The sequence below is a fragment of the Thunnus maccoyii genome, chromosome 18, assembly GCF_910596095.1.
Source record: "Thunnus maccoyii chromosome 18, fThuMac1.1, whole genome shotgun sequence".
NCBI lineage: Eukaryota > Metazoa > Chordata > Actinopteri > Scombriformes > Scombridae > Thunnus > Thunnus maccoyii.
Window position 1 is genome coordinate 5,859,546 of NC_056550.1, and position 14,343 is coordinate 5,873,888.

The following is a 14,343-nucleotide window of genomic DNA, read 5'->3' on the forward strand; positions in this document are numbered from 1 at the left end:
CTGCCACACACATGCCCCTCACACACACACACACACACACACACACATGCATGGGCACACAGATAAACAGGTTTGCAGATGCTTTTGTTTACAGATGGCGCTGGGAAACATGCACATTTGGATTTAGACAAATTTGCCCACAAATACTTGAACAAATGTACCAACGCAAACATATCTCTAGGTAAACACAGGTTTTAAGCCTTACTGTCAAATTCTCAGAATCTCTTTAAACCAGATAGAAACATCTATCTCCCGAATATTTTTTTTTTTTGGAAGATTTACATTGTGCGGATCGTCCCTTTAAACGTCAGGCTCTGGTTGATATCTTAGTAATGACTGTGTTTGTTGTGTTTATCAAAGCCTGGCTCAGGTGCATAGTGAAGGGCACTCCGATCTGGGACTCACACGCCAGAGTGTGTGTGCGACACATCACACGCTGACCTGTGTGTGTGGCTGCGTGTGTGTGTGTGTGTGTCGTATATGTGATTACAGTAAGTCTGCCTACATACCTGGTGTGTGGACGAAGTAGGCCAGGTAGAGGTCCAGCTCCTTCACTGTCACTCCAATGTGGTGCGGCTGGACACACAGGCCGTGGTTGGAGCACTGCGGCGACTTGACCAGCCGCTCCCCATCCGTGCTCTCCAGGGGGCTGCCCTTGAACAGGATGACCATCACCAGGTCCAGCCGCCACACCTTGTCGGCCTGGCGGAGGCAGTCGATGCGGCGGATCTTGCCCTTCTGGTCGGGGTTGGACAGCACGCAGCAGGGGGGCTTCTTCCCTGTGATGGTGAGCACAAAGTCCTCGCGGAACTCGGGCCGGATGTCCTTGCGGAGCTTGGCCAGCAGGCGCGAGGCCCACTTCTGCTTGATCTCTGGCTTCTCCCCCAGCAGCTCGTCCTTCACTGCGCGTTCCTCGTCCTTGGTCATCCTCTTTTCGTGCTTCTTGAAGTACTTGCGCTTACGGGCCTGCAGGTTGAACCAGGTGTAGGAGAAGGCACGGACATGGGGGAGGAGGGCCTCAATGAAGGGATGAAATTCATCCTGATGAGAGAGAGAGGTGAGGTGTTAGGAGGCTTTAAAAAAAAAAAGGATTTAAAAAAAATGGTTTGAAAGAGAGCATGCAAATCTAAAATAAAAGCTGTAAAAACATTTAGGCATTTTTCAATGAAAAGGAGGCAACAGTATATCAGTAAAACTGTATTAAAATATCAGATAATACACTGATTATATTGTAATTGTTAGTATAATCAAAATTATTATAATTACATATCAATTTAAAATCTAATTACATAGTTTAGCAAAATATCAAAATTCCAAAAAGCAAGTCAAATAAATATTCTGATCTAAAATGTCAAAATATTTGATCATTATTTCCATCCTAATAAAATATAAATAAATGTGCAGCAATAAAGAGGAAAATTCATCTTAACTAAGATACAAATGTGTAATGCAAAGTCTTTCATTTGCCTCCTTTTTCAAAAAATAAACACCGAAACATTCAAGACAACAACTACGAAATGCATGAAATCAAATCCAACTGAAAAGCTGAGCCAAGCTGCGCTCCCGGTTTCCTGCTGTAAAAGAGAAGTTATTCTGCTGTACCATAATACCTTCACTACATATCTCTGGGCAACAAAGCCCAGATCTCGCCATAGCGTTCCTGTGCCAGGGTTGCCACACACCGGTCGCTCACCACCGCCAAGCTTTGCCGCCACAAGACCACTGTTGAAATGTGCTGCTAAAAGATCAGCCATACCATTCCTATCTCTGCGACCATGCAAAGGGAGCTCCAACCAGACTCACATTTCCACAACAAACTGAAAGCAGACAGAAATCACCACAGAAAACCACACTGCTAGAGGAAGACAGACGGCCTGGTAGTTACCATTTTGCACTCTCATCATAAATTTGGCACAGCGTTTAAAGTGAAAAAAAAAAAAATCTCCTGCACCAGTTTTTTTTTTTTTTTTTTTTTCCTCCCGCGCTCCCCAATGTAAAGCAAGTGCTGGTTTGGCAGGGTTTGGAGAATTAGCAGATGAAAAAAAAAAAAAAAACTTGGGGGCTTGTAAAAAAAATAATTAGCAGAATATGCTGCTCACTAAAAACAGCGGGCCAAAGTTTAAAACCAAAACAAAAAAATAACCCCCAAGATTTTTAAGGAAGGAGAAAATTCACGTTTGGCTGCAGCAGGACCTCGGCCAGCGGCTCATTAGACAAAAGCAGAAAATGACAATGTCTAAAAAGACAGATCAAAACTTGTAGCAGAAAAATTGTAAAGTAAAAATAGAAATGTTAATGTGGGAGAAAAAAAAAGGAGTTCAGGGATAGATGCACTTAAAATAAACAGTCCTTTGTGCTTTCCAAAAAATAAAAAAAAATGAACCTTGAAAAAAAAAAATCCTTGGCAAAGTGTAATTGGTAGTGGTGTCTGTTCTGATCCCTGGGCCCGGCGCAAGACTCACACACACACACACACACACACACACACTCGCACACACACGCACACACAGATGGGGGGGCCAGGGAGAGCAGAGCACAGAATAGGGAAAAAAAAAATAGAGAGCCGAATCAATGTTGGACGAGCGCATACGACCGCTGGCAAAGCCGAGTGCTGCTTCTTTTTTCCCCTTTTCTCTCCAACTCTCTCTCTTTCTCTTTCTGTTTCTCGCTCGCCGTCTCTCGTCCTCTCCACGTTCTTTCCCTAACCATTGCTTGAGCCTTTGCCAACACGAGTAGGGCCCACCTATTTGGCAACAAGATGCCTGTAGCCCAGCCAATGCGTTAGCTTCAAGAGCTGAAAGGGAGGGAAAAGAGAAAGAGGGAGGGTGGGGAGGGGGGTGTAGTGGCAATGAGAGGGAGAGGGAGATAGCGAGAGCGCGCAAAAGAGAGAGAGAGAGAGAGAGAGAGAGCAGGAGGGAGCAGGTGGGAGTGTGTGTGAGAGAGAGAGAGAGAGAGAGCGCGCAGCCTTGTTCGACGCTGCACAATTTGCCAAATCGACAAGTTCCACTCTGACACGGAGGCAAAGTTCAGGGGAGCAAGTCTTCTCCTGCACCAATCCCCGCAGCCCTCAGCCTGCCTCCATCTTTACTATGGCCGCCATCGCCTCGTCTCCCTAACCCCCACACACCCCCGCCCTCCTCTGAGCCTCTCTGTCTCTCTACCCCTCTCTCTGCTTGCATAATGCCACCTTGGCAGAGGATGGCAAAGAGAGGACACACAGCTTCAGAATCCCTCCAGACCCCACCACCGGCAGCTGCTCATGGGTTTACCACAGCAAACAAAGAGGGAGAAACAAACCCAGGCAGCCACACTCCTCTGACTGCACACACCACACACATAAATGAATGACGAGATGATTTAGAGGCACGGATACAGTAGGGGACATGCAAAATACAGAAATGGTTACAACAGGCGGCAGTTAGAGGGAAGAGAATTCTGCCTCGGCCGTATCCACCAGCACACGGCGAGCAGAAGACAAACGGTCAGTAGAGTGGGACGTCTCCCGCAAATCCCCAATCCCAAATTCGCTCTGCACACTTCCTCCTGAACTCCCGGGAGGCTTCGGCGGTCGGTACTGCGAGTGGCGACGGCTGCCATGTTTGCCTGATCGTGAAGTATGTCATTCAGGGTTGCACCTGCTCCGCAGACAGCTAGTCTGAGGGCTCGGTGCAGCTCGAGTGCTGCTGAATCACAGACTGACAGTGGAGGCTTGTGACCCCCAAACAAAAACTACAGACATACAAGAGGAAAAATGATGCTGTACAGAAATGATATCATTCATTAGTTCACGTGCAGTTCTGACAACAATCACAACTCCACGAGGAAACAAAACTCAGGCTTCACTGACAACCAAACTGAGTCAATAACTGTTTTCATTCTATAACGTTAAAAATCCAAGATAACGACTCTACTGCTATCACAATGTCCAAAAAATCCAGAGATCAGAGTCTGCTGGCTTCTAGTCCGAGTCTGAGTTTCAAAATAATCACCAACATCATACACTGGGATTGTCTTGTGGTTTGAATTCTCATTTAATCAAAGCAAAACTGCATTATACAAACAGACAGAAGGCAGACCCACTCCAACACATTTATACCACCGCCATTCTCTCTCTAATAAACATCACATTCATCCCAGTCAGCAGAGCGTTTCAGCTCCATCACACAGCCATGAAGGCAACATCAGCCCCCAACGAAACACAGACTCTCACCCATCATCCTGCTAACACAGTGAAGAACAACACACCTCCACAATCATCCCCCCCTGTCTCTCTCTCTGTGTGTGTGTGTGTGTGTGTGTGTGTGTGTGTCACCGGCCCATGCCAAAGTTTGATGCGCGGTTAGATAAAGCAACAAAAGGAAGCCAGAGAACAAAAAAAAAAAAAAAAAAAACCCAAAAAACGGGATTCACAAATCTCATTGTGAACGTATTCCACCTGCAAATCCAGGAGACAATAACTGGCACTTGAATGTGATTCCTGTGTGTCTGTCTTTCAAGAAAAATTAAAGCTTCCTGCCATGACCCTGCCAAAATGCAAATAAAGCAGCATTCAAATGTCACTGGAATTTGACTACAAGGGGGGGTTCAAGTCATTTTCCTTAGCTATGCTATTTGCCTGAAAAAAAAAAGTCACATATTTATGTTCCAGGAATAACTGTGATGCTGATTTTTTTTTTTTTTTTTCAAAGTGCCAAATCTGGAGGGAGAAAACTGGTGTTCAGTGTGCATGTCTCCACTATCTGCCTCTACACACCGGGCCTGTGACGCTCAGGTATTGAAATATGCACTCATTTAGGTTATCCAGCTAACATAAACCCATCATGGAAAGTGTGTTTCGGTTAATCTCCTTACCTTGCAAATTAAATTAAGGACAAATGCGCTTGGCCTTTAGCTTTAATTCGGGATTATTATCAATTAGCAGTGGGAGCTGTCGGTGTTTTTCTTAGGGATGTTTTTACAAGCTTATAGCAACGGGAGCGTTAAATACCTGTTCACCTGCAGACAGAAGATGAGCTAATTGCCTTCACCTTGAATGTCCCAGCATTTATTAAAAAAAAAAAAAAAGCTGTGACGCATCTGACGGGTTCAAATTAAAGCCCGGAAACAAAAAAAAATCTCAAACAATCCCTACGCGAGTCAGTCTAATAGACCAACATTCACCCAATTAAAGTCATGGATTATTCTCTGCTAACACGTCTCTCTGGCTGCGCCCCCCCACCTCCCCTCCTCCATCCCCCCCCATCCCCCAAATATCACCCAGGCCCCGTTAATAAGACGGAATAAACTCAGCCAAAACAATTAAAAATGCACCATCATTCTCTCTCTTCTCACAGAGCACTTAAAATATACTGAATAGTTAAAAAAGAGTGAAGACATCATCCACGGGGTCTGCCAGGAATAACATAAAAAAATGGAGAAAGAAAGGAAAAAAAAAAAAAAAAAAAAAAAAAAAGACGGGCTGGCGTTCCCGCAGGCGACGCGTTAGTGCGCCACCGTCACTATAAAACCCGCCGTCAGTCAGTGCAAGAGGAGAAACACATGCAAATAAAATGCTGTCTGTCAAGCAAATGAACTGCAATTTCCTCTAACCACCTAAATGGATACTGTTTAAGATGTGAAATCAGAATTTTAAAGGGTTTTGTTGTTGTTGTTGTTGTTGCTGTTAAAGCCAGAATAACCTGTCTGCTTCTTTAAATTAGATTTGTATTCTATTTGAAGAAAAAGTTATGACCCAATTCAAAAAGACTGATAAAATCAACCGAATTATTCAAATGTATGATATTGTGATATCTAAAATATAAATCCGAGTACTACACCGCCTTTCCTTTGTAAAAGCGTCGATTTCAACCTTTTATTTCGGGTAAAAGTGTTTCGTCATCACTGCGATTTAGCTGGAGCTAAACCAGACAAAAGAAATGATGTTGAAGTCCTTTATTTTTCTATTCTCTGCACGTCTGACCGAGACTGTCGAGGTGGCTGCCAACTTCAGATTAACTCTTTCAGTGAGGAGAGAAAAGGGTCTTTACTCTGGAAAAAACACAGCGTTTTCAGCTCCGTCTGAATGAACAGACGAGAGTCCATCCATTAAAACAGCTGAGATCTTTGTATTTTTCATTACTTTGCATAAATAGCCATTTATCCTGTTATGATCCCATTATTAACTGGATATTAAGCTATTTAACAGCTTCATAGTTTATATTTTACTGTGTTTTATTACCGGTCAAAAACAGATACAGAAACAATACTGCATTATATATATTTAGAGTAAAATAAGTTTCATTTATATGTCTAATAATGTTGTTTTTATCCTAATTTTCAGTCAGTTCAATGTGGAACAATATGATTTAAAAAATAAGATATAATACAAAATACTTCTATTGGAGCTTATTGTCTGATCATTATTACTGCTGCTATAAATAAATTCATAAATAAAGACTTTATAAAGCAGGCAGCAGGAGGCCGTCATGCTGGTTTGAAGAGTAAATTCCTTCACATCACTAAACGAAAGCAGGTAAAATGAATGAGATTAAATTACAGAGCAATTAGAGTATCTGTTTAGTTTCCATTCGGGCGACCTTCCTGTCTGACTTTCTAGAAATGATGGAGGTAAAACTGAGCTTTGCACTGAAGTCCAAATCCTCAAGCCAAATAATCAAAACTCTGGCACAATGAAATGCTTTTTTTCTTTTGTTTTGTTATGATAATTCCTTGGCTTCAATGTTTTGTTTCCCAACTAACACTGAAATGTTTCATCTAAATCAATTCAACCATTCTGGATTCCTGGAATATGAACCATTTACATGGTTTTTCTGCGTCACTCGTAAGTCACCTTTAACTTAAGAAACACTGACTGAACTCATACGGTGATAAAAAGTCTCTTTCTCTTTCTGACCCGTGATGCCCAGCAGTAGGCCTCTCTCTCCGCCCCGCTTTGTCCCGCTCTGTCCTGTGATACCTGACCTCGCTGTGGCTGCGCTGCATCTCATTAGACCAATTAAACCATGGTCTGCATAACCCGAGGGCCTCCCAGCCGCCTGGCCCTTCATTAGCGTCGCTCTGTGCTGGTGGGGCTCTGCTCTGTCCTCTCCTGCCCAGCTGAGCGTCCCTGACCCCGGACTGAGTCTGACACCGGCTCCCCCTGACCCCGGCTCGGACCGCTGACAGAGAGCCAGAGCAGAGGAAGGTGGCCGGTCAGGGTTAGGAGGGACGGAGAGGAGATGTAAAGAGATTCAATCATTCACTTAAGAGTGTAAAGATGCTGGAGGCCTGTGTGAGTGAGGCTGCTAGAAGGTATCTTCCCCTGGCTTTAACTAACCAAACTCTTGCCCTGATGCTACACACCTTCTTGTCAAGCGCATTTGTCCTTAATTTAATTTGCAGGTAAGGAGATTAACACACTTTCCATGATGTGTTTGTGTAGCTGGATAACTTAAATTAGTGCATATTTCACTACCTGAGCATTACAGGCCCGGTGTGTTGAGGCAGACAGTGGTGCTTTCTGTGGTTTTGTACTGTAATCAGAACAAGCTACAGTGCCTGCTGCCTGACCCTCCATTGTTATCACACACACAGTAATCATTCCTGTTAATCATTTGTTTCTGAAAACAAGTGGGTGGAGACACAGGATTATATTTTAAAGACAGGAGGAGGAAAAAAAAAAAAAAAAAGGGTACACAGGAACACCCCGCACTCTGTTACTGTAGCGAGAGCAAGTGATGCGTAAAGATCCACGGAGCTCGGCGCCTGCGTTGGTTGCACTTATCTGAGTTCACAAACCAGCACGTTACTATGTGTGAAAAATCTGCAAGCAATTTGCGGTGGCTGCGTGCTAACGTGCCCGGGGTGGGCCGTGGGGGAACCAGCCGAGGAAGAGGCACGCACGCCACATTCCAGTCCCACAAAGGGGCTCCGCTGCCTGGCTGCACTGCAAAACGGGCTGGGCCTTCTCACCTCTGGGGTCTGGAGCTTCTGGTTTCCCCCCCCCCCCCCCCCCCCCCCCCCCCCCTATCCCCCGCCCCCTGCAACTAACATCTACATCAGCTACAGTATCACATATTTCAGCAAGTTGGTCGACTTGGAGACCTGGCTTCAGCAGATAAAGATTAAACTTGTACTTAAAAAAAGCAAATCAAACCACACAACACAAGCATGAATCCACATGAGAAACAATGGGGGGGTTTGTGTGCTGAAATGTAAACTAAATTAAAAAAAGCAACATCTTATCTGTAACTGTTCTAAAAGTAATGAGATCAAGGTAAACTTACTCCAGATTACTCCAGGCTATTTTGTTTTTGTGATACTCATGAGAGATTTTATAAACCAATATTTGTTCCTGCTCGGAGGTGTAACGCGTGTTGAGACATGCAGATGTTCTTGGATGAAGTTGACACTATTGATGAGTGGGGGCAGGAGCGGCAGAGGAACACACTGACGTATATTCCACCCAAACAGCGTGTGCAAATCACACTGTTTACTGATACTGGTGATGTCACGCTTTGTGTTATCTATACTCACGTATGAAATCGATGTTCGCTTGTGTACGGCCTCCGACGCCTCATGACACACATTACTTTTTTTTTTTTTTTTTTTTTTGCACACATGCGTGCACGCTTTTGTGCACACACACACACACATAAACACACATAACTCTAAAACATCTTCTCTCAACCGCCTGCAGAGCCGCCTGCCGCTGTCTAGAAAGAATGTGCTGTTGAATGAAGGAACCGCCCTGCGTCTCGCTAACCTTTGTGTGTGTGTACATGCGTGTGTGTGTGTGTGCGTGCACGTGAGTGACTGGCCATGCTGGGGCAGGCCGACTCAGCACCACAACAGCCATGACTGAGTGTTTTCTCACTGTGCCAGCCAACAGACTACTGCTGCTCACACTGCTGCCAGTGCAGACTGAGTAACGGAGATACTACTGACTGCACTAAGACATTATGTCCCTTTTTTGTGGTTTTTGCCTGTTCTCATTAGATTTAAATATGATCATTTAAGGTGGTAAATTGATAAAAAAAAAAAATACACTGGCCTGTTTCGACAATTTCACCAACTAACTATTTATCGCTTCGAAAAAAGATTAAGATCCAAACACTAAGCCTGCCAAAGTGGTTGGTAGAGGAGACAAACTTATAAAACCACAGCCAGCTTTTAGCAGCATTTGGCTAATGGCGGGCGTTAATTTTCTACTCTGGTAAAAACCAGCTCTGTAATCGGTAAACATGGTGCGCCTGGCCTGCAACAAAGAAATGCATTTAACAAATTCATTCTCTTTGATTCCGCATTCCAGCTCTGGCTTGATGGAAGGTGATACATTTTTGATGAAAACGTCAGAAAGGTTTTTATCGCACTAGAAGTGAGATATCATATCATTTTAACAGTATATAAGCAACCAGTGCCTGCTAGCCTTCATTATATAGCACATGATCTTTGATCTATTGGTTGACATACATCACAGAGAATTACAAGCACACTGATTTATCAATAGGCTCATAGAAGAGCGATGTTACACCATCGCCGCTGTTGTGAAAAGATCCCTTCACGTTTGGAATTAGAATTTCAACACGGCTTGAAATGAAAAGGATCTCCAGGTTCATGTGTTAACTTGCCGCTTAACAAAGCTGTAGGGCTTTATGCCACTTTTCAAAGAGATGACTGTGAAATGCCAAAGTCAGCCTTTCACACACTGTGGGAAGAAGAAAGTGAGCTGAAACAATATGATTGTGTTTTCAAACCTGAGACGAGCGGTGCACTCGAGCAGAACGCCGGTGTTTGTTGCCTGTTTGAAGGTAAACCTGCCTGCAAACAGTACCGTTACACTAAATGAGATTTGACAGATCCTCTTGATTCTCTGAAACCCACACCGCTATTAATTCTCTATTTTTTTACTCCGCCCTCCACTCACCAGGTGCAGGAAGTTCGGGCGCGCGCTGATTTATGAGCGAGCACCAGCACTATATTAGCTCTCCTAAAAGCCTTCGCTTGGTGTCAGATTATATCTTGTTATACAGGGTTAAAATATATCACAATACATTATCGTAAAGCAAAGTTATGCACTAACCAACCCCGAGCCTCGTTTTAACAACATACTGATTGACCCTGATTAGTGCTGAAACAGCTGGAGATTTTTGCTTTTTTCCTCTTCAGTAGCTTTATAGTTGGAAAAATCTAACAGAATGACATATATATTCTGTATTATAGTGCTCCAGCTCTTCATTGAAGCTACATGATGTTAACATTGAGTGAAATATTCAAACCAAACCAGTGACTGAAAGTAAACTAAACCAAATTTGGATTTACTTGATTATTTCCATTTAATGCTACTTTACACTTTTCCTCCACTAAGTATCAAAGGGAAATATTATACTTTTAACTCCACTACATTTATTTTACAGCTTAGTTACTTTACACATTAAGACTTTACATAAAAATAATATAGGCTTATAAAATACAATGCATAGTTAAAGATTAGAAGGGGACCTGTATCACTAGTGTCAGCTTGGGGCCCCTTGTCATGTTTCAGATGTCTGAGATGTTAGTGGTTCCACAGAAGACGCATTCCCCTTCTAACTTCTCACATGCTTTCATTTAAATAACTATTAAAGCCCCAAAGAGGTAAAATTATCCAAAATTTCATAAAAAAGCAAAGATTAGATAAAAGTCCAAAACATAAAAACACATTTGTGTGGCAGAACTATTTGTTTTTCTCCTTTCTTACCCCAGGAATTATCTCAGAACCCCCAGATTTATCTTGTGACCCTTTGAGGGAGCCCAGTCCATAGGTTGGGAACCACTGGACTAAACTACCTAAGTATACTGTAAATCCAGCTACAACAGTAAAATGCTGCTTACACTCTGATACATTAGTCACTATCTAATAACATAGTGATACTTTATTTTACTTTTGATACTTGCAGTACATTTAGCTGATAATACTTCTTTATTATAACTTCAGTGGGATTTTAAATGCAGAGCTTCTACTTGTAAAGAAGTAGTTTGATTTTGTAGTACAGAGTCTGTCATTTATCAACTAGAAATACCAGGCATTTGCTGCTTTAATAACATGACATCGCCACTTTTAATTAGCACCCACAGAGCCCTAAATTGGAGTTATCAAGGTTTGTGGTCGCAGTGAGTTTGCGTGCATGATACACTTAGTGGTCATAATGACCACGGGTGGCCAGCAATGTGGAGAGCACCAAGACTCTATATACAGTGCGTATGGACCAAGGGCCAGAAATAACAGGCCCGCGCTAAATATTCGTTCCTTTCACTTCCTACTACCATGACATCACCAGAACCACAGCCGGCATGAGGGGAACAGCAGTGTTGTGGCTCTGAGAGACAGAAGGTAAAAGACACACAGACAGATCATGAGCTGGAGAGAGCTGGCTGCCTCTCTGCAGTTGTCTTCAGGCCTGTATTCATCTATATGCCCTGTGTGAATCCTAAATTGTCGTGAACGCATCTGAATGTGGCGTCAAGCAAAATCAAACCGCGTTGACAGCCTTAGTGGGATGCTTGTGGATAACGGGCGCAGACAAAGGCAGACTTGATAAAACAGACAGGTCAGAAACTTCCACAAACCGCCTGATGTGCTGATTGCACACAACATAAACTCCAAGACATATGTGAAGCGACAATCACAGAGCAGGCCAAGACAGAAAAACTCCTGTCTGAATAAAGGCTTCAGGAAAGTAAAGCCCACTACTTATGCAGTGTTGAACGCTTTGCAATCAGGCAAATAAAGGGGCAATCTAGCACACAATCAAACTAGAGATTTAGCCTGCTCTCCTGCCAACAGCGAGGGACCTCCTCTTTCTGAACAAGGGATGCACTATTGACTATACCCCCCTCTCTCTCTCTGTCTCTCTCTCCAGTCTTCCCTCTCTGCCAGTCTGAAAGGCGTGATGCCAACCTTTTCCACCATTGGGCATGCTGCCCTGCCCTTTATGCAAATGCTATGCCGCCATCCCTAACTCACAACCCCCACTGTCTCACCCTCCACGTCTGTGCGCACCCCCCCCCTCACGGCCTCCTGTCTATATATTCTTTTTTATCTTTATGCTTTTCCATTTAAATGAGGCAACATACTGAGCTTAAGCCATAGCCATAAGTTATTAATTAAACCTCGATGATCTGAGGTCCTGCCTGTATGGATCTTGAACGGAGCGAAAAAGCTCAGTGTGCAGCCTGTGGGCCTGTACTTTGTTCACTGTCCTCCATTGGGCAAAAAGCACCAACCAGGGGCAAATATTTGACAGAGGTGTGGTTGTATGTGTCTGTACGAGCCCTGATAAAGAAGGACATCTCCTGGCAAAAGGAATAAAATAAAGACAAAGAACAGGAGCGAGGGAAGTGAAGGGGCAAAAAGCAGTAGAGAGAAAGGATAAAAGAAGTCATTTGCTGCTATTTGCATTACATTTACATTCATTAAGACATCTTTAGAAGCATATTTAGTGATGGATGCTCCCTTAAATTAGCGGGTCACATAACAGGGGTCACTTTGATAACGTAGGTTTGTGCAGAAAAAAAGCGTTAAGTCGTTCAAATTCAAATAAAAAGGGTTAATATAAAGGGAGATTACGCAGAGTTAACAGTAAAAGCCTTTTTTAGGGAAGAAGTGAACAAAAGCATAATGAGGGCTTAATAAACTTATGCTAGCTTCAATGAGAAAAGGGTTAATAATGTGAGTGAAGGGAGAGTCAATCATGGCTACCATTGACAGGCGAGTTTCACAAGTTGGCACAGAGGCTGAATAAACAGGAAAGGTTATTAAATTAGTAAATGAGAGAGAGAGAGAGAGAGACAGAGAGAGAGAGAGACTCCTGAACAAAGACAGAGAATTGAAAGAACAATTAGTAAAAGTGATTTAAATGTATAAAGTGTAAACCAAAGATACGGAGGCCAATAAATGAGCACAAAAGACAGTCTGGAATGAGAGTGTGGGGACAGTGATAGGGTTAACAAAGTAGGCCGGAGGCTGAAGGAAGAGCCCTGCTAATGCTGTTAAAGCAGAGCTTCCGCTTCTGCCGTAGGGTGAGTGTCGAGGCGCACAAACAGGGCGCATGGGTCCACACAAGCCGGACGGATTCAAGCCCACACACACACACCACAGGAAAGGAGCTCGGGCCTAATACAAACACTGTGCGACCAGACGCTTACACACATGTATACACAAACACTACTGTCTCCTTATATGCCCCAAGTATACAAGGACATGTGGTCTGCTGTGCTAAGAGACTGCACAAAAATGGTCATGTAACCGTTTCAAACGTCATGTAGAAAATGTGACAAAAGGACAACGAAACCTTTGTTAACGTGAAGATGTAAATAAATGCTGTACAACAAAAAAAACATACACAAGTGTGAACAGGTCGCCCTGGTAAAAGAGATCTTGATCTCAGTTTTTTTTTTTTTTTTCCCAGATAAACAAACAAAGACGTCAAAACCCTAACAGTCTACACCAGCGGTTCCCAAGCTTTTTGGCCCGTGACCCTTTAAAATAAAGCAAAGTCTACCTGCAACCCTTCGTCACATGTCGCCTTGTCTACCAGTTCACTTACCAATTATTGTTTTCATTCATCAGTTCATCGTTTTGTCCAAAAAATGTCAGAAAATAGTGAAAAATATCCGTTAAAGTTCCCAACAGTCCAACTTCAAATGTCTAGTTTTGTCTGACTAACAGTCCAAAACCCAAAGATATTCAGTTTATCATCATGTTCCACAAATAAAAGCAGTAATCAATGAATCGACTAACCTTACAGCTCTAGAAAGAGCACTTACTTTATTTTATTATTTATTAACTTTTAGAATTTAGAATGAACTTTTTAGCTTGTGGAGGTAAAACACAGTAATCCACAAGAAATAAAGCAAACATTAACAAGAAAGCTTGACAAAAAAAAAATCACAATTTTGTTGGTTGAAAATGTTTTTTTTTCCTGTATTCTATCATGTCCTATCATCTTATACAATGACCCCTTATGGGGGTCCTAACCCTCACGTTGGGAACCACTGGTAGCTCCACAACAATCTCTAAATACAAACTTTCAGCCTTATTTCCCAAGCTTCTACACAATGGCTGTTCTAATCTTCCTGAGAGAGGATAGACAAATAAACAAAACCAAACAGGTTGGTGGAGGGAGAGTTAGAACTTAAACACCCTTTCCTCTTTTTGGTGAATGCCACTACACACACACACACACACACACACACAAACACACATCCCTTTCCCCTCTTCCTATGCGGACTTCCTCGTCTGAAGTTTACAGTAATAAAGTTTTCAAAACCCGACGCGGTGCCAGTAAGTGACGTGGGGCAGCAGTGAAAGACGAGAGGTTAAGG

The 14,343-nt window shown here is 43.0% G+C and overlaps 1 protein-coding gene across 14 annotated transcripts in view; it reads right to left on the reverse strand.

Annotated features, from left to right (window-relative positions):
- nfixb (nuclear factor I/Xb) overlaps positions 1–14,343 on the reverse strand; it is a 146,939-nt gene that overhangs the window by 93,705 nt on the left and 38,891 nt on the right. For 12 of the 14 annotated variants that reach the window (XM_042392764.1, XM_042392765.1, XM_042392761.1 and 9 more), the window contains one exon: positions 510–1,041. In XM_042392764.1, coding sequence (XP_042248698.1) covers positions 510–1,041 — 532 coding nt within the window. Of the gene's footprint in view, positions 1–509; positions 1,042–1,885; positions 1,942–4,987; positions 5,034–14,343 lie in introns of those variants that run through there. The other 2 variants (XM_042392774.1, XM_042392771.1) reach the window with 2 other exon arrangements.